Source organism: Colletotrichum abscissum (genome assembly GCF_030869225.1).
Source record: "Colletotrichum abscissum strain IMI 504890 chromosome Unknown Scaffold_2.1, whole genome shotgun sequence".
NCBI classification, from domain to species: domain Eukaryota; kingdom Fungi; phylum Ascomycota; class Sordariomycetes; order Glomerellales; family Glomerellaceae; genus Colletotrichum; species Colletotrichum abscissum.
In genome coordinates this window covers 215,734-234,899 of record NW_026850098.1, presented here as the reverse complement: position 1 = coordinate 234,899, position 19,166 = coordinate 215,734, and the positions used below count along the sequence as shown (strand labels likewise).

Sequence of the window (19,166 nt, the reverse complement as noted above, 5' to 3'; positions counted from 1 at the left end):
GCGGTCGCATTCCATAATGAAGTTGTTTGAAACTTCATGATGAATAGGAGTCTGTTTGTTCGTTTATTTGATTGTCTGGTTGTCGCAGTGATAACCTGGCTGTTACACACCTCCGTCGGCTATCTACATTATCAATGGCACGATGAGAGTTCTCATGCGGCACTTCACTCAGTATTCACGTAGCTAACCCTACCAAGATTCGTCAGAATGAAGGTCTTCTCCATCATCACCGCCCTCGCCGCGGCGGGCGTCGCCCTCGTGTCTGCCCAGGGCACAATCGACGACAACTCCGACTCCTTCCCCGAAGACCTCAACGGCTCCAACTTCACCTACCCATGGCCCGTCAAGTTGTACAAGTTCACCTCCCAGCTGCAGGAGCTGGAGATGGCCTTCATGGACATCAAGCCAAAGTGCGCTCCCAATGGAAAGACTGCCGTCCTCTTCCATGGCAAGAACTTTTGCGGCCCGACGTGGGGGACCACCATCCGCGTCCTCGCTCAGTCCGGCTACCGTGTCATTGCCCCGGACCAGATCGGCTTCTGCAAGTCATCCAAGCCTGAGCGCTACCAGTTCTCTCTGCAGCAATTCGCGACCAACACCAACGGACTCTTAAAGACCCTTGGCATCGAGAGCGCTACCGTCATGGGCCACTCCCTCGGCGGTATGCTCACTACCCGTTACGGTCTGATGTTCCCCGACGAGGTCGACGAGATGGTCCTCGTCAACCCCGTCGGCCTCGAAGACTACAAGGCGCTCGGCGTCCCCTACCTCCCCATCGACGACAACTACGTGACGGAGCGCGCCAGCTCCTACGCCTCTATCAAGGGATACGAGCAGGCGACCTACTACGTCGGAGAGTGGAAGGACGAGTACAACACCTGGGTCAACATGCTGGTCAACATCTACAAGGGTTCCAAGGCCGACACCTACGCGCTCAACCAGGCCCAGATCGTCGACCTCGTCCTCACGCAGCCCGTCAGCTACGAGTTCTCTCTCATCAAGCCCCGCACCCTGCTCATGATCGGCGAGAAGGACAACACCGCCATCGGAAAGCAGTGGTCTCCTCCCGATGTCGCTGCTAAGCTGGGTAACTTTGCTGCCCTCGGTCCTGCTGTTGCTGCCCAGATCCCCAACGCGACTCTTCACACCTTTCCCACGCTTGGCCACGCGCCTCAGATCTCCCAACCAGAGGAGTTCCATGACGCGCTTGTTGCCTGGTTATCCAAATAGATAGGTAGTCAGTGAAAGGGGCGCCTTAGACGGGGCTCGGCGAAGAGTGCACTCAAGAAATATGACATAATATCGTAATGCCTACACACAAACTTACAGTCTTGACTAAGGTACCGGATAGACTACAAGAGACGTTCCAACTGGATCGCCGAATAATCAAAACAGCCAAGAGCGACCCTGAGTGCTTGAATCTGCGATGAGCAACACCAGTGACAGAGGTTCAATCAGGAACTGGCAACGCCCAATGAGGAATGTCCACATCATGAATCGAGGGACTAAGCATGATGACTTTTTCGGCAGGCTCTAAGAAATGTGCCGGTCAGCAGCAAAGTGCATTCTTCCTGCATCTTCTACTCGCCGAGGCCAGGTTGGGGCTGGGCTTACACCGAACCAGATTTTGGAAGTACCCAATCACGACCAAGCTGCCCAGAAACCAACGGTCTGCTTGATGCCGCACGCGGTGGAGGGAAAAGCTGAATCGGATTTCGGGCCAGTCCAATCAACAGTCGCATTTACTCTGTATGCTGCCTCGTGTGCCCATGTATTTGAACCTCAAGTAAATCCATCCGAAAGCATGGGACATATGCTTTCCACATCTCGCTATCGAAATTCCCTCCAGACCGTAGCCCAGACTCAGGGAAGATCATTGAATCCATCTTTCTACCCCCCAAAAGACCTTGTATGCTGTGCGTTCTGCTTCTGCCACCATGTCTCATAGGCAACGGCATCCTGTGATCAGCGAGGCAGAGTGGGAGCGGGTAAGATCTGTCATTCAACGACTGTATCTACAGCAAGATATGGCATTGACCTTCGTCTTGACGGCACTCAGGACCATGCACAAATTTCATGCATCGTAAGTCTACCCTACCACCAAGGAATCTATGCACAGTGCAACGTCAAATCGAGGTACTAAGATTCTCATAGCAAAGCTCAGTTAGAATGGAAACTCAAGGAATGGCACATGTTCAAGAACATGTCCGCCCAACAATGGAAGTGCGTCGATGTCCGAGTTCGCGAGCGTCTAAGCCGCGGGAAGAGGACCAGTCTGTATCTCTCTGGAATCCCATTGAGGCCTGCGGCGGTGGAGAAAGCAAGAGCGCGGCACTGTCATACATCAATTGTGGAGAGATTCAAACCACGTAAGAACTTTCGACTTCTCATGTCCCGGAGATGGATCAAACATGATTATGATGGTTCTCCTATGCTCTGTCCTCTCACTGAATGTTTTCCAGCCATGCCCACGCCATCGTTACCTGGGGACTTTCCACTCATAATCCGGACTCCATCGCCTATCAAAGAGGCTCGATATTCCTGTACCATACAGAATCTGCCTTGGTTGCAGTGTCAGCAACTCTTGAGCGGTATGTTCGCGTTATAGCTTGAGGCAATGCCTTCCCTGAGATCTGGCCTGCCTTGCTCATATACATACACAGCTTTGACAATAAACATTCCTATACAAAGCAGTATCTCTCCATCAGCCACGATTCTTGTGGGCAGAGAACTGGGTCGCATTACCTTACGGCGAACACAACCGCGGGATTACACACCAACCCTTCAGCAGACCTTTCGGGCCCTTTATCTTCTGATGCCTGAGAGAACGACAGACAACCATGCTCGCAGAGCAACTAGTCTCATTCAACGCTTCTCTTCCGGATGCGCAGACTCCGATGCCTTAGAAATCATGGTCTTTCTTCTATCCAATGGTTTCTGCAACCACTTAGATGAAGGACCTTACGACCGAGACATGATCAACGAAGCAATTTTGACAGTGTTTCGAGATATCACTGCATGGAAACTACTAGTATCACGCGAATTGAAGACTCTCCCAATCAGCCTTCAGGCTTTCTTGTGCCAGATTTTCGAAAAAGCGGTTCTAGCTTCGGACCTTGCCACCATTGAGTCCCTAGCCTTAGCCGGGATAGATGTCAACCTTCCTCTGATCGACCTACCTATACCTACATCCATAAGGTTTCACAACGATCACCTAAGGGCAATTCATTGGGCTGCCTTTACGCTCAATATCACCATGGTCGAGCTCCTAATAAAGCTTGGCGCGTGCAGTCATTCAGTCGACCTTGAAATGCTTCAAATTGTTTGTAACGCAGCGCTCGTCTCAGCACAAGTCGTTCATGAGCCTTCAGTCGGGATCATGACGAGATGGGTACTATCTGTTTACCGATACCAAGAAGATGACGAGATCATGTCTCGCGTCTTTCTGAATGAACTTGGGATGAGAACTCATTCTTCCGCTACAGAGCCTATCCTCGAATTTTTCGAATCCAAATTCAAGAGTGCAACCTCTCTTGCTCAACTTCTCATCACTTCTGTCAAAACCAGCAGCAAATCGGTCTTCAAGTGGGTCTCTAAGCACCGAGACTGTCTCAACTACATGAACTTCGTTGGAGAGTCGGTCCTAGGGGTTGCAGCTTCTAGGAACAACTATTCCTTGTGCAAACGCCTTTTGGGGCTCGGAGCAATACCAAACCCTGTTGTCGAAGTCGGTTCCCTCGTGTTCACCACGCCACTTCAGTGTGCCGCGGCCAGTGCCGATCCAAGACTCATTAAACTCTTGCTGAATCACGGTGCTGATGTCAACTTCTGTCAACCCTTTGCAGGAGATTATGCCGAAGGCCCTCGCCGCTACCGAAAACGCGAGGTGGTCACCTGGGGCTTCTTCCATGGAATCATATCTGTAGGCCAGTTGGGTAGAACCTCACTACAAGCAGCTTTGTCTTGCAGCAGTGAAGAAAACGCCCTATTCCTACTCTCCTGCGGGGCAAAACTATTCGGGGAAGAGCTAGCGATGTCGATCAGAACTCGCCTGGCCTCCTCAACAGAGCAGATACTGGCACTTGGGGCATCGCTCACCGCACCAAGTCTTCTTAACGAGCTATCACCTCTCGAAGCCGCTATATTGGTCCAAGATTCTCGGATGGCTCTACAGATCATAGGTTTAATGGACGCGGCCGAGTTCTCGACAAGGACAGTCTTTGCAGCTGTTTATATGGCCGAGTATACATTTGACTGGGTCCTATTCCACAAGCTTTTAGAGCTGAGCAAACATGCTCAAGTTCCGACCAGCGAACACCATTGGCTCGGATCAGCGATGTGTCTCGCAATGAGAATTGGCATCGATGATGTGGCCGATGAAATTCTTATGACAGGACTGTGCCCTCCGCAAATGACATACCGAGGTTTGGGCCCCCAGATGTTCGTACCTTTTAACAGGCCCCCCAAGGTGTCTTTACAGCGGTACGAAGAGCTATATCTCGAAGCGATTGACGAGGAAACGCGACAGTATGAGGAGCATCAGCCATTAACCTTTCATGCGCTCTTATCTTCACCGAATTGCGTCGCCAGATTGGTGCAAAATGGCCACCAATTCAACGTCGATTGTTCACGTGTTGCTGACAATCCACATGCCCTGGCTATCCTCCCCCTTCTACAAAGAACCAAAGCCACACTGGACAGGGTGCTTCTAACGAGAGCTATTCTTCGAAAGTCTACCGCGGTTATGGACTGGTACTTGTCGTCTGGCATCGGTGTCAACACCGTGCACTGGCGTGAGAGTGAAAGAATCTGTGGAACACCGCTGAAAGCTGCGGCCACTGTAGGCGACATCGCCCTCGTGGAGACTCTTGTAAGAATGGGCGCCGATGTCAATGAGTACCATGAGGACTTCTTATGTCATCCGCCGTTGACAGAGGCAGCTATGATGGGCTTCTTCGGCGTCGTGAAAAGATTGCTAGAATTGCATGCAGATCCAGACATCCCAGGCAAGACGGAGTTCAGGCGGACTGCTATAGAGACGGCGTCAGAGAATGGCCGATTAGACGTTGTGCAGCTCCTCCTTGACTCTGGCGTCTCGACTGAAGGAACCGGCCGTCTCCAGTACATCAGAGCTGTTGTGTTAGCGCGGAAACGAGGGCGCCTCGCCGTTGAAAGGTTGTTACGGAGCTTTCGACGTTGGGATAAAGCTGATTATGAGCTGTTTGACGAGACGTACAACTTGCCGGAGCATCACTTTGAAGGATTCGTGGGGGATGAAGGCGGCTCTTCTGACAACGGAGACCTCCAAGACAATCTTGAGCCCCTACAGCAATTCTTCGGGTATGACGTGGAAGCCGAGATGATAATGAAGGCAGCAAGTGGAACTAGTAGAGAGGAGGCGAAATTTGATGACCTGACGTTGCCGTCAGAAGTGGCATTGCTGATCAAAGACATCGAGAACAACGAAAACAGCGAAAACAGTAAGGCTGGCGATCCGGACACTTCCTCTCGCGGCGAAACACAGTACTTGCAAGACATTACAGGTACTAGGTGCTCAGAGGTTAATGGAGCGTTGTGCAGGGCTGATATTTGCGGTTTACACGATGATCAAGATCGGGAGGGCAACGGCGACGACTGGATGGAGAAGTATGTTCGTTTCCCGTCGGAGACACCTTCGATCTATTGAAACTCTTTTTTTGTCTTTGCTCTCATGCCTTTATTCTCCAATTTGCTGCTACCTTATTTTTTACACATCTCTTCTCCAAATTCAGAAACTCTCCGGAAAAAGCAATGGTACTAGGCTTATGTAGCACTGAATGTTGGACGCTCATGTCACGGCAGGCTTTTATGGTGTCAGGTCAGACACATACTTCACCCTTACTGTCTCGAGAGCACTCTGGTCCTCATCAACCGTGTCTGATTGATCAAGCACGCAGCATCAGCCATAGTCTGCCGCACACTTCCTCCACGCGCAATCGCGACACACCTCCCAGCCCACCGCATCCCCATCTCAATCCTTTGGCCCAACTCCAAATTCGCGAGTCTCATACAGACTTCCCACAGTGACGCCCCTCTTCTCGGCAACCATACCCATCAGCTGCTGCCCCACATCCTTGATCTGGTTGTACTCCCGCAGGAGCTTGACATGTTTCGCAACCACGGCCGATGCCTCCTCGAACTCTCTGTAAGCGAAGAAACATTAACAAAGTCTCTCATTAAGGTTCAAACGCGTCAAGAAACAGTTTTACGAGGGAAAACAAAGTTCAAACGCGTTGCGATGACTTACTTTTCTTTTTCAGTATTTTTATTCACTGGTTTTGAATGAGAATGCATGGAATTTTCAATATTTTGTGTCATCTTGGGCTGTATGTCGCTGTACACAGTCTCCAATGTCTCTATAAAATACCCTCGACCTGAAGACTCGCAATCTTCAATTTAGCGATCAAGTGCCTGCTGTATGATGAAGCAACGGCACTTATTGAGCAACTCAAGGCGCGTCTTGATGTTGACATGAAGTCGAAGCACGGACCACAAACATGCACCCAGCTCACTCAGCCTCGCATTGGCAAGCACAAACAGCACCTGCTTCCTTCAGAGCAGGTAAACAAAAAGCGGACAGATACACGCAATAAGATACAACACACTTTGATTCTCACTTAGAAAAAATCCAGATTACAACTGCATCAAAGGACATCATTCACAATTGGCAAAAGGTAAGATTGAGGCCGGGAAAGCCAAAAGGTTGGACGATCTGGGAATCGAACCCAGGACCTACCGCATGCTAAGCGGTCATTATACCACTAAACCAATCGCCCATTGTTGAAGCACTTGGTCTGGTGTGTGCCCATGTAGCGTGCAGCCCCGGCCACGCTGCGCAAGGAGAGGCTTCGCCCGAAAGAGAGCCGTCCTCCTTTCTGGCCTGCGCGTTGACCTCGGCGCCGCTCGATGACCTCACCTGAAGGGTTCAAGGGCCGTCAATCAGCGAACGGCTCATGACTTGCAGCTGCAGCCGGAACCCACGTCTACGAGAGGAGCCTGTCACTCAGGCTAGCAGCTACTCCGCCTCGATTTTCACAAAAGCCTCGCCATGTGAGTTTTGGGGCACACCGAGCTGGACCCTCGGACGATAAGATTGTGCCGTCTATTGACGGCGGGTCTCAGGACTTGGGATAAGATAGGGCACACTAACGCGTCTTGTCGCGAACATGTCACGTTTACTAAGTGCCGTCGCGGGTTTGCCAATATTCAATCTGCACTCCTGAGATGAGAGTGCTTAAGATTCGCGCGTGGAACCCTCTTTTGAGTGCGACGGAGGGTTGCTTTCCTCGATGTTCCGTCATCGATCATTTCACTTTCTCGCGACCTTTGAGCAAGGAAGATCGTAGTATTCACTTGATCAGCATACTTAGATCGTCACTTGATATCATCATTTCACATGAAGTCTTCATGATTGTAATGCAATTACTTCTCTAAGCACAAGACGCCTCGCCAAGGTTCCCCTCCCAAAATGCCGTGGTATACTTTTCTTCTTCATAGTTCTTTTTTGTTCGTTTGATTTCCGTCTGCTCTTCTTCGAATATCGCCTCATCTGGGACTACTGGTTGTTCGTCTAAGGGGGAAACCCTGGGGAAGGGGGGGAAGATTGAAAAGAAGAGGATGAGATGGGGGAGGCCATTGATCGACAGGACGAATGTTGTTGAAGTGTGTGATATCAATTCCCATATAATTCAGAAAGCCAAAACCCCGAAATCTTTTTACGGCAACCACCATTAAAAAGACAAAGTACACCATAAAAAAAGCCCGTGGACATGAATCATCTAGATTGAGTGTTTGTGTTGTGACTTATTGCGAGAAAAGGGGGTTTTTGGTTGGTGCGTATTTGTGTGCTTTTGGTGGTTGAACCGAATTTACCGAAAACACCGAGAACGGCGGCGCGGGGGGGTATTGAACAGGATGATGATGATTTTGCAAAGCGAAGCCTTTTCGGACTCACTCCATAAAAACTCTCTTCTCTCTCGTTTGGGCCCCCCAAAATCATCTCTTATTTTTGAATTCCCCCCTTCCAATGACCAGCCCATTTGTGCCATCAGCAAAATGAAGAATTTCCCTTGTGAACCGCCCACGCCAATCTAATGAGGAAACGCGAGGAAGAGGACAGAAATGCGCGAGAAATCACCCTCCGAGTCTTTTCATTTTTGGTCGGACTATCGTGTGGGCGTTGGTGGTGGGTATGGTGGCGGCTCAACGGGGATAAAGCCTTTCCTCCTCTCCTCCTCCATTTCCCTCAAGATAGGGCCAGGTCCGAAAAAAATCGACGTCGAAAAGGGATTTGTCGACTACGTTTAGTAGCCGAAGGCCTCGAGGGCCTGCGCCGTCTTCTGGTCGACCTTGGCGTTCTTCTTCGCGTCGGTGAGCTGGCGCTGAGCGACCTTCTTGCGCTCGTAGTAGGCAGCACCCTTGGCCTTGCGGCGCTCCTCGAGTCTGGGGGGTTTGTCAGTATTGAAAAACCCAGGGCTAGGTCCATTGTGGGAGGTACATACCTGGCAACGACGTCCTGGTACTTCCAGCCGACCTCGTGGGAGAGACGGCCAACGGTGCAGAACTTGCGGCCGGGCTGCAGTCTCAGGACACGGAGGGCCTGGGGGACGACCATCTTCTTCTGCTTGTCGTAGGGAGGGGGAACACCCTCGAAGACCTTGAGGCGCTCAAGAGCGGCGGCACCGCGAGCAGTCTTGTGGGGGATCATGCCACGGACGGTCTTGTAGAAGATACGCGACGGGGCGCGGAAGTGGAAGGGACCTATAGCGGTCAAGTCAGACATTTGAATGTCCTCGAGTTGAGTATCTCAGCTAGGAGACAGAGCAGAGCCCGGATGTATATGTGTGTATGTGTGTTGGCTTACCACCGCGAGTCGGGTTGTAACGGGTCATCTTGCGCAGGTAGGCGTGGTACTTGACTATAGCCATTCATCAGTATATGTTCGATCGGTTCGGGTTGTCGGCACCGCAAGTCTTTGCATGTTCCCAGTGGTGTTTCCTCCTCTTTTGACAGACTGGGTGTTGCGACCGGTGGGGGTAGGGTTGAGAGAGAGTCGACATACGCTTGGCACGGAAGAACTCGCCAGAGATGTTGAGGGCCTCGGTGCGGACAACGACGATCTTCTGGCCGTTGAGAAGCTGCTTGGCGACGATGGAGGCAAGACGACCAAGGAGATGGCCCTTGCCGTCGATGACGACCTGTAGAGAGTGCTGGAGTCAGCGATCTGCATCTCCAACAATGTATTCGCGGTCGGCCGATGAGAAGATTCGGGATTGACTGTTGAAGCGCCGGCGACAACAGCGGCGGCGAGCTGAAATAGCGGAAGCAGCGTTGACGTGAAGACGGGCTGCAGTCAAGTGCCATTGTTCCATCGCATGGTGTTCCTCGCTCCTACAAGTATCCCGAAATTCCTCATCGTCGATTTCCGCGGCTCCCATATATCTCGAAACGGGAACCCCAAAGATAATTCGGTAAAGACTCACCACCGGCTCGAAAGAAGACATCGTTCCTGTTCCTTTAAAAACACCGGTTCGCGGTGTTCTGCTGAAAAAAAGAAGGAAAAGGGGGATTCAAATCTCTGGGCGGAATGGGTGCCTCTGTAGAGATTTGGTCTGCTGCCGTTGGGTTAGTATTGTCGGAGGGTGAGTTTTGGAAGAAGCCGTCGCGACAATCTTGAAATCGGGGCGGGCACACAACTGGGAAGGGGACAGGTCAATGAGAAATTTACACACGCACACACAAAACCCCCCAATGGCACGCCAGGAAAATGAATAGCGCTAGCCCTTTGTGGCAAGGCAGTCTCCATCACAAGCGAGGGTTGGAAGTGGGGCCTGAGGCAGCTTAGGGCTGCAAAGACCTACCAGAAGGCGCGCATCCGCTCAGCGCTTCCGATGCCCACAGCGTTAGGTTTCTGCTGACTCACCTTGACTTTTCAGAGCGGGCTCACCTCGGTGTAAGGTATGTGGCGGGGCATCCGCTGGCGGCCAGACCCCAATCGACGACTCACCTTGCCCACGTCTGTCACTGCCGCTTCCATTCACCGGGCCTTTCCCGTCTTTCTCCCCTGGGTCCCTAGGCCGGGCAGGAAATGATACCCGATACCGGATTAATCGATAATGGCCTCTCTGTCACATGAGATAAGGACACCCGTTGACTAAGCCAACGACGTCAAGCATGGCACAATTGTTCAACGGGAGACCAGGATATCCCCACGACTGGACCTCGTCGACAACGTCACGCTGCAGCCCTGCTACAATGACAGAATGCGGCTATTCCAAGATCCAGTTCCAGGTCCAGGACTTGGAAGGCTGTGTTCATATGCATCATGTGCGCAATGGATGGAGTGAAGATCCCAGTACACTTGGGTTGTTTTTGCAGTTCCTGTCTACGGCGTGCTATGCGCCTCTGTGTCTGCCTCTGCCTCTGCTCGTCGTCTTTGCTCCCCATTACCTAGCATCATCTTCTGCTCAAGCAATGGCCATCGTTGTACAGCATCCCGTCTCAAGCTGTCCCTAACTCCCATCGCATCCGCCATTTTACGCGGCATGCCTCTAGATGCAAATCTCGCTTTGATAAAACATGCAGCTTGACTGAATAGAAACCCTCCACAAATGCTCATCTAGAAGAATTCAACGGAAGTAGGCCGTTATTAGTAAACAAACGTATTGCAGAAACAGCAGGCACCCCCCAAATGACGCCCCAATTCGCTTCTTTTATGCCTTGAGCCTCGCGTCAAGGCGCTTCAGGACATCCTGAACGGTTTGGACCAAGGCTTTTCTCTTCATTCTGGCGTCCTGGTCGCCTTCCGTCTCGACCTCGTCAAGCTTCAGAAGCACATGTTGCATCGTCGTCTCAGAAAGTTTGCGGTGCTCCTCCTCTCTCTTCTTGGGGTCTGTCGGGGGCGAGGCGATGTAGTCCTCACAAGGCTGGCGAAGATCCGCCTCGAATTTTGCTGCAATGGCATCGAGCTTGGCGTGAGGCCCATTGGCTTTGCTGGGGGAGGGCGAGCTTTGTCTCTCCTGACCCGGGACGCCGAGATTTGATGCGCTATCCCGCGGGCTGGTGTTGCTGCTTCGCTTCTTGGACTTGCGACCCTTCTTCTTGCCACGGCGCTTCTTGCCGTCATCGGTGCCGCCGTTGCTGCCCACAGCGCTGCCGCCATCGCCACCTACAACTACCATTTCCTCGTCCGAGTCGTCGCTGCTCTCAGCGTCCACCTCGCCCTCGGGCAGCACCACCATGACTTCGCTGTTGTTCTTGACACCGTAATCCCGGACGGGCGCAGCGGGCTCCTTGAGCTGGCGGCCCTTGTAGAGAAGCTTGACGCGGCGTCCACGTCTCTCGGACAGCTCCAGCAGGACGCTTACTCGGTCCCGAACATCGCGGACGCGCAGCTTGCCGTCGCCAATGGCATACGCGGGGAAGTGGGCGGGGTAGGTGATGCCCTTGTTCTTGATGAGGAGAATGTCGTCGTCGGGGACGCTGCCACGGGATCGGGGGTTGTGGGCGTAAGATCTCGTCGGGACAGAGCTACCAAGAGAGGTTGACTGCAGGTCCTCTGTAGTGATGTAGCTAAAGTCTTCGTCCGTAACGTCGGGAACACCGCTGAGGGTGGAGCCGTAAGGGGATATTTGTTCCCGATTTGTCGACCAGCCGTATCGAGACATGGTGAAGGGGACTGCGAGAAGGATGCAGCCAATGGTGGAGTAGAGGATGAGGTTCGGATCGATGCCGGTGGTGTCGGAGATGTATCCGGAGTAGTTGGCGATAGCTTTGGCTAGGCTGGCGATGGACTTGTCGATATAGACCTGGAGGGTGGTGGGTAACAAGGCGGTGATGTTTTGGAGTGCACCAGAAGATGCCAGAAGAGGCTGACTGGAAGCCACCTTGGCGGGAGTAGGCGGTCCTTAAAGCTAAGGACGCTGAACCGGGAGAGAGAAAAAAGTGGATGAGAAGGAGGGGGAGGGGGTGGAGGAGAGAAGAGGTGAAGTGAGGCAAGGTCGAAGGCGACAGCAGTGATTGGTATCGTGGCGGATGGGAGTGAAATGTTGATCGTGGGCGTCGGGTGCCGTGGGGATGCCCTCGTCTGGAATTTTCCGACTCGCGGGGTTCGAAGATCAGGCCGTTCTGCAGCAAGGCAGGTCGTACAGTACGGCGCAAGTACGGCGCAGGCTCTGGTAAGGTCCTTGGAAGGGAAAGGAGTCGACACAATGCAGCAGCACCAAGAGAGAAGAAGGCTGCAGAAGCAGTGGGGCAAAGGGAAATAAAATAAAGATAAAAGAAGACGAGCTGTTCTGTTCTGTTCGATTCGGGTGCTTGGCTGCTTGGGTCGTCGAGAGTTTCGATCCGGCTCCAACTGGCGTGGACGATCACCAGCCTGGGTCAAGGATCCAGGTGGTGGCTCGTTGGCTTTGGTGAGGCTGTAGAAGCAGGACTGGAAAGAAGGCAATGCGCTGTCAGCTTTTGGGGTTCTGGTGGGTGGTGGATGGGCGAAGAGGCGATGATGAGGGCGGCGGGCAGGGATGCGACGAAGCGTCCGGTTCTGGGTGAGCGAGTGTGGTCTGCGTGAGGAGTGGTTGTGTGTCAAAAGGTGGCCCTACGGGACTCGGAGAGGATGACGGCAGAAGGTTGGGGACGACGGCGAGAGGTGAGTGGTCGGAAGTGATGGTGTTGCGTAAGGTTGCGCGATGGTGAAGCGTGGAAGTGGATGTGGAGGGGAGGTTCTAGAAAAAACCTGGCAGGTCGCAAAGGCAGCGAATGACGGGGATGCGCGCCGAGGAAGGACCCGGTGTCATTGGCCGGGCCGAGAGACGGTGCCACGGGTCCTTTCTGCGCTTCGAGCTGTCACGATAGATAGACGTACCTTTTGTTACTTTGGTTATCAGGGATTCGCTGACTGGTAATGGTTTGGATATCAGGTTGAGAAGGACCAGTTAATAAAGGTTTCAAATAGTTTCTTGTATAGGCAAAACTGCGGCAAAGAGGACACGAAGCCTGCTTGGGAATGGCTTGGTGTTTGCAAATACTTAGGTAACTCTCACCAGTCCTCGAGGTTTCTCTGCACGACGACAACTGGGGCAGGCGGAATCAGCAATTGGCTGCGATTCGGCGAGCAGCCGATACTTGCAGGGACCCGGGAATAATCCCGTCTGACTTTCAAACCCAACCCAGCAGCCATGCCCCGTCCACAACGTTGACCCATCTACCTGCCGTGTACTCCGTACCGGGCAGTCATCACGAACCTCGAGACGTGTGCTGCGCTGTAAGGATGCCCGAGGATGCGGTCAGGCGCTAGACGCGGGTAATAATTGTGGGTGATGCGGATAGATCGATCCCCCAACTTGGGTATGATAGCCTCATTCCCTCAGCCTCCCATGTGGAATCTTGGGTGCATTCATGTTTTCGTTAACCAAAGAAAGATGGTGGTGTTCGTGAAGGTACCTTACGTAGAGTACCTACCTAAGGTACCTACCTAGGTAGGTATTGACAGAAACACGAGATGCACCGAAATCCAGGGTCCTCTTATCTTTATCTTATCCTCATCCCAGGGCGGTTATCTGAATGCTTACCTCATCTTACGACAGACCCTAGGTACTCGAGGCACAAGCCTGTCTCTGATCCCTCCATTTGTTCTCCGGTGCTGAGGTGAGCTCATTGCCCATTTTGAATTAGCCTCTTCGCATCTCTCTTCTTCGCCGAGGTCATCAAATCATCTCCGGTGTAGAATCTCGCTGTCGACGGGTGGCTCTCAAGAGCCCGAACAAAGCTGACAAACCTCAATACACCTACGGGTACCTAGAAGGTGTAACACGCCGAGGCAGGTGAGCTTCGGGAGAGCCGGTGTCTTATAAATCGGGTCTTTGCTCCCAAAGGTATCGAAATTTGGAAGCCACACCACGGTTGTACGGTTACACTAAACTCTGTGACCTCCACCTTCTAGAAAACTCGGCTTTTGCTGCCAGCTGTGTCGCACCTCAGTCTGGAACCTCCCAGTCTACCTCTTAGGTAATCAGAGTCCCGACCTCTTAGGTAATCAGAGTCCCGATTGCATCATCCACTCCCGCCGCCTTCGGCCCCGAATTGCCTTTCCCTTCGCTGCAAGTCCCGTCCCCGTCGCAACTAAACTGAACCGCATCCAGCTCCAGCACAGCACCAGCACCAGCACCCAGCACCCCGCCCCTACCTGCTGCATTGCGACACTTTGCCTGACAAATAACCCCCCACCTTCTGTCCCTCCCCGTCGCCTGCTGCACTTTTATTATATCATCGCCCCTGCCCCTCCTTCCACCACTCTTCTCCCTCCGAAATGGCATCACTATTCAGACGTCTCTTCTCCTCATCCTCGACATCACCAGCAAACATGGCCGCCACCAAGCAAAAGGTTCAGTCCCTCATCGACGACAACAAGGTCGTCGTCTTTTCAAAGTCCTACTGCCCCTACTGCCGCGCCACAAAGTCCGTCCTCGACGAGATCAACGCCGACTACACCGTCCTCGAGCTCGACCAGATTGGTTAGTCTTTTCCCATTCACCTACCAACACCAGCGCCCAGACAACTTACTGACACCAATACAGACGACGGCAGCGCCATCCAGGACGCCCTCCACGAGATCACCGGCCAGCGCACCGTCCCCAACAGCTTCATCGCCCAGAAGCACATTGGCGGCAACTCGGACCTGCAGGGCCTGCTCAAGGGCGGCAAGCTCGAGAACCTTCTCAAGGAGGCCGGCGCTCTCAAGGCGTAAGGTACCCACCTTCGTCCTCGGTTCAGAGAGAAAGACAGAAAGAGGGGGCAGACATTGTGTGTTTGATTAGAAACTGGTTGGAGAATGCATACAGCATAGAACACGCTGACGGCTCGACTTCAAGGCCGTCCAAGTTGTAGCTGTTGCTGCAGAATCGTTCAACCCGGTGGGAGTGAGAATGGTGGACGATGATATACCATGGGCTTAAAGGCATAAAGATGGGTGCTTAGAGTCTCAAAATACAAGTTTCCAAGAAATGATATTGGCCTTTCTTTTAGCGAGGACCGTGTCTAGTGTGTTGTACATTTTGAGCCGTGAGTATTTTCAACTAATTCTACAAATTTCTCTTCGTTCCCATTTTTTATACAACCTGCGCGGCAACAGTACCGACAGGCCTCTCGACAAACTCCATGACGCCATCGATAATGCTCTCCCTCGCCGGCGGCGAAGCAACCTTGCTGCCCGCAAGCCAGTTGAGCCATAGCAGCCTCGACACGCGCTCATCCTGCACCCTGCCGACGCTCTGCCTGCCCATGCTCCGCCCATCATCAAAAACGACCTCAAGCTGGCCCTTCTCATCACGGCAGAGCAACAGCTCCTTGTTCTTCTGCACCTTGCCGCGGTTAAACAGCCTCTTGAACTCCTTCATCGCCTCGCCGAACCCTTCATCTCCATACGCCTCCTTATCAGCAGACGACCGCGCCGTGATGGCTCGCACGAACCCGTCACGGAGGTGAGGGAAATCGGTATCGCGCACGGGGACGATGCGGAATGCGCTGCGGGTGCCGACCTCCTGCAACAGCGCCGTCCACGTCTCCTCGCCCTCGACGGGGTCGAACAGCTTCTGCTTGAGGCTGTCGCGCTCCGAGGGGACGAGCGTCGTCGCGATGGGGTTAATCTTTTTGGTGAGGTAGTGTTGCAGCTTCGCGACGTCCTGGGTGGCGACGTAGTAGCCGACCATGTATACCTGGATGCTGAGGAAGCTGACGGTGCGGATGCCGAGGCCGACGAGGGTGTATTCTACGCCGTCCGTGTCCTGCACCGTCGCGGCGATGGGCGCTTCCGGGTCGCGGTGGGTTTTGCTTAGGGAGAGGTCGATGGTCCGCGGGAAGTTGGGCACCGTCTTGTTGCCCGTCGGCACGAGCTCTCTGCCGTCTTCGTCGTGGATGACGACCTTGCGCTTGGTGCCGGCCTCGGTGGTGAAGGTCTCTGCCGGCACAGAAGAATCGAGTTGGAAGCCGGCGCGCTCGCTCGTGTTGCTGCCGCTGCCATTGTCGCTGCTACCGGTGTCCTCCGCGGCGTTGCGTTTCTTCTCGGCGGCGAGGGCCTTGCGGAGCTTGTTGGCCGTGTACGCAAACGAGACGATGCCGGCGAGGGCACCGGCGGCGAGGAAGTATGTGCGGTCTCGATCGTAGCTGGAGCGGGCTTCGCTGAGCTGGCCGAGGTTGAAGCGCTCGACGGGGCGGGAGGGCGAGCTGCGCTGGCGAGAGAAGAGGGTGCGGCGACTAGTTCGGACGGGTGGCTGCGGGTGCGGCAGACCCCTGGGCAGGGCCCGGAGAGTGCGTGGGCGGAACATTGTGGTAGAGGGCGTGAATCTGAGTATTAGGGATGCGAGAATGTGTGTGAGTCGCGTAGGCGGCGAGCGAAAGTGCGCCTGTGGTTGAATTGGTAGAGGTCACTCGGTACTATGGACCGTGTGGAGGAACAATAGTCGACAAAGGGAAGTGGGCTGATGGAGATTCGAGATTCTTCAGATGGTGCGGGATGGTCGGGCGGGGACAACCGTCAATGATGCAGTACCTTGAACTGTAGACCCGGGCTTGCTAATTCGACTTCGGTGCCGGTCGGGCAGAACGATTCATGGCCTGGTCATGCGGGCAAGTGTAATTTGGCCTATTCGTTTGCACAGACTGGCGAGCTACGAAGGCAATGGAGAGAGTCTGATCGTGACGTGAGGCTTGTAGTCGGGAATTGTCAATGTCAACCGCATGGCAATTGGAGCTCTCCCCATTGGATCCAATGCCCCCCCCCCCCCCCGATGCCCTGAGAAATTGGAGCACGTCAGCGAGCGAGGCACCTGAGTGGCCCGGCGCATAATCGGCCCCTCCGGATGACGTCCTACGGGAAGCTGTCACGTGCGGTGTCTTCCGTCCTGCTTAGGTAAGGAAAGCTACGTACTGCGGCTCCCTCACTTTTGGCTGTGGTCTGTGCGGATGTCCTCCGACTCGCCTCCACCTCCGCTTCTCCGCCTCAGATCGCAGTCCCTGGACACAAGGAGGGGAGAGCTTCAGGTGCATCTACTAATATCTGCGACATACGCAAGGTAAAAGTTGATTTACTGCGTCTCAAGGGCTGGACTGGGCCATTTGAAGACTCTGAATTTTCTATTTCATGCGCGTACAAGATCATGGAAATGTCCTGAATGGAGATGATGGATGTTGTGTTGGAACTAGGTTGTTGGATGCGATCTGACACGGCACATGCATTTGCCCATCTGTTCCACGAGAATGGTCAGGATGCGTAAAAGTCAAAGAATGAGGATCTAGTCTCTCGATAGTCATGACAGCCGATCCTGCAATCACTCGGTGACTTGATGCTAAGACTTCCAGGGTTCTCGCGCTCAGAGACCACCATTACATCACAACAGGGTTGCACGTCTGTGATCCGAAAATGTGAAATGGGCGAAGCTGAGTGGTCGCTTGTCTGTGGCCGTCTAAGCGCCCACGCGTGATGGCGTCCAGGATCGTGACGGTATCACGCTGGACCGCGAAGCCACCGCTCACTCCCACACGTTGGCCTGGCTGTGTGGGCTGTCACTTGAGGTGTGCGTCTGTCTTGCAAGTAAACCTCGCAGATGGCTAGACCACGGGAGTGCTGCGACTGCGCCGTTGTGATGGTGAGGACGTCGCAATCTGATATTCCTTCCGAGTAGGCTCACCCAACACCGCCAACCAGGTGAAGCCAATCCAACCTCACCTAATGCAGGGCTTTGTTGATGCCCGTCTGAATGACGAATGAGGTGAGAGCCAGCCAGGCTGGTCGTCCCCGACGTCCTATCCTCTCCCGCAGACCCTGCACACGTTGTCTTTGGTACGCGAGGGGGTTGCTATTCTTGTCCACTGCGGGAGCATTCCTTATTCCCAACTCAATCGGCCTACCCCACCATACCTCGAGGATGTCTCCAGGTCTGTGAACTCGGGTGCCCGGGAGCCTCGTTGACCGAGTACCCAACTACCTGCCCTTCAGTCTGATGATGGGAGAATGGCAGCGCCTAGTATCGACGATTGCGAGCTCTCACTACTTCTCGTATGTGAGCGCAGGAGCTGAATTCGAAAAGCCAAAAGCCGTGGAAGCTCGTCTAAGCCGGCTTGGCATTCACCCAATCTTCCCGTATCCAAGGCTCGACACCACGGACGAGGAAACTAGACGACGCGGCCTACACACCGAAGACGCGAACTCGGCGATCGTAGTCACCGATTCCCGACGTCCGACGTCTCCCTTTACAATGCTTGCAAGTGACATGCGGGACATGCCGTCAGACCAGTGTGATTGAACGAGTGGTCTTGCGGCCGTCATGCTTTGAAGCAGTCGCCGCAAGATACCAATTGCCCTACGGATTGTAGGTATCAAGGCAGGGATGACCCAGGTGGGAGAATGTCCTTAAAGACCGGGGTGGTCGGGAGTGAAACGGTATCAGGCGCAGAGCAGACCAACGACATTGGTCCTAACGTGTTCAACATCCTTGTGCTGAAGTGTGAGGACTCGAGGAGCATCGAGGAAGAAGCCGAGATGGAAACTCAAAAAGAGCATCCTCACGAAACGGCAACAACAAGCTAGGCTAGGGATAAGCTGTCTAGGCTGTCTGGAAGAGCGGACCGCATTACAGTCGAGCATCCGAGGCCCTGACATCCCGTCTCATAAGGCAGGGAGGGTGGGAGGAAATGTCTTGAGACTGTCATTGAGAGCACAATGTATGGGGGCCCGCGTCTGTGCCCCGAGATGCAGCAACGGAGATTGGGCGCCCTGAAGACGAAGCTCGAGCTCAAGTCTGAGCGTGGATGAAGATGGCGCCACGGGTATCTGCTGAAGACTTGGTCTCCGAGAGGCGAAGGGCGAGGAGCGGCAGAGACTCGATAGATAGGTAGCCTTTGGGGGATGCTGTCAGTTGCTAGATGGTCCCCGACGTCAGGGTAACGAGATTAGGTTGGATGTAAGCATGCAGGCAGGCCGACAAGCTCAAGATGTCATGGTTCCTGGTAGGCACCAGAGGGCCGGTGTTGCATTGATGGCATTGCTGTATTTTGAATATTGACCAATGTGTGTGGAAGCGTTTCCCTCTCGGAGATGATCATCTTCATCATCATACGCCTGGGAAGATTTAGTC

At 53.7% G+C, this 19,166-nt stretch overlaps 8 protein-coding genes across 8 annotated transcripts; 4 read left to right on the top strand and 4 right to left on the bottom strand.

Moving 5' to 3' along the window:
• Positions 1 to 207: 207 nt before the first annotated feature.
• CABS01_00769 (uncharacterized protein) lies at positions 208 to 1,230 on the top strand (the record flags this gene model as incomplete). The annotated part of the gene is made up of 1 exon (XM_060534150.1): positions 208 to 1,230. One exon carries the CDS (start codon positions 208 to 210, stop codon positions 1,228 to 1,230), a length of 1,023 nt encoding a protein of 340 aa, XP_060401228.1.
• Positions 1,231 to 2,169: 939 nt separating this feature from the next.
• CABS01_00768 (uncharacterized protein) lies at positions 2,170 to 2,613 on the top strand (the record flags this gene model as incomplete). Its single annotated transcript, XM_060534149.1, has 2 exons — positions 2,170 to 2,369; positions 2,469 to 2,613. 2 exons carry the CDS (start codon positions 2,170 to 2,172, stop codon positions 2,611 to 2,613), a joined length of 345 nt encoding a protein of 114 aa, XP_060401227.1.
• Positions 2,614 to 3,256: 643 nt separating this feature from the next.
• Positions 3,257 to 5,686, top strand: CABS01_00767 (uncharacterized protein; the record flags this gene model as incomplete). Its single annotated transcript, XM_060534148.1, has 1 exon — positions 3,257 to 5,686. One exon carries the CDS (start codon positions 3,257 to 3,259, stop codon positions 5,684 to 5,686), a length of 2,430 nt encoding a protein of 809 aa, XP_060401226.1.
• Positions 5,687 to 6,010: 324 nt separating this feature from the next.
• Positions 6,011 to 6,357, bottom strand: CABS01_00766 (uncharacterized protein; the record flags this gene model as incomplete). Its single annotated transcript, XM_060534147.1, has 2 exons — positions 6,011 to 6,182; positions 6,287 to 6,357. The coding sequence occupies 2 exons, from the start codon at positions 6,355 to 6,357 to the stop codon at positions 6,011 to 6,013; spliced, it is 243 nt and encodes an 80-aa protein (XP_060401225.1).
• A 1,985-nt stretch (positions 6,358 to 8,342) lies between these two features.
• On the bottom strand, positions 8,343 to 9,542 carry CABS01_00765 (ribosomal protein L13; the record flags this gene model as incomplete). Its single annotated transcript, XM_060534146.1, has 5 exons — positions 8,343 to 8,481; positions 8,541 to 8,799; positions 8,903 to 8,956; positions 9,101 to 9,236; positions 9,522 to 9,542. The coding sequence occupies 5 exons, from the start codon at positions 9,540 to 9,542 to the stop codon at positions 8,343 to 8,345; spliced, it is 609 nt and encodes a 202-aa protein (XP_060401224.1).
• A 1,209-nt stretch (positions 9,543 to 10,751) lies between these two features.
• CABS01_00764 (BAG domain-containing protein) lies at positions 10,752 to 11,705 on the bottom strand (the record flags this gene model as incomplete). Its single annotated transcript, XM_060534145.1, has 1 exon — positions 10,752 to 11,705. One exon carries the CDS (start codon positions 11,703 to 11,705, stop codon positions 10,752 to 10,754), a length of 954 nt encoding a protein of 317 aa, XP_060401223.1.
• A 2,639-nt stretch (positions 11,706 to 14,344) lies between these two features.
• CABS01_00763 (glutaredoxin) lies at positions 14,345 to 14,782 on the top strand (the record flags this gene model as incomplete). The annotated part of the gene is made up of 2 exons (XM_060534144.1): positions 14,345 to 14,549; positions 14,613 to 14,782. 2 exons carry the CDS (start codon positions 14,345 to 14,347, stop codon positions 14,780 to 14,782), a joined length of 375 nt encoding a protein of 124 aa, XP_060401222.1.
• A 361-nt stretch (positions 14,783 to 15,143) lies between these two features.
• Positions 15,144 to 16,358, bottom strand: CABS01_00762 (chalcone-flavanone isomerase; the record flags this gene model as incomplete). The annotated part of the gene is made up of 1 exon (XM_060534143.1): positions 15,144 to 16,358. The coding sequence occupies one exon, from the start codon at positions 16,356 to 16,358 to the stop codon at positions 15,144 to 15,146; it is 1,215 nt and encodes a 404-aa protein (XP_060401221.1).
• Between the last annotated feature and the right edge of the window lie 2,808 nt (positions 16,359 to 19,166).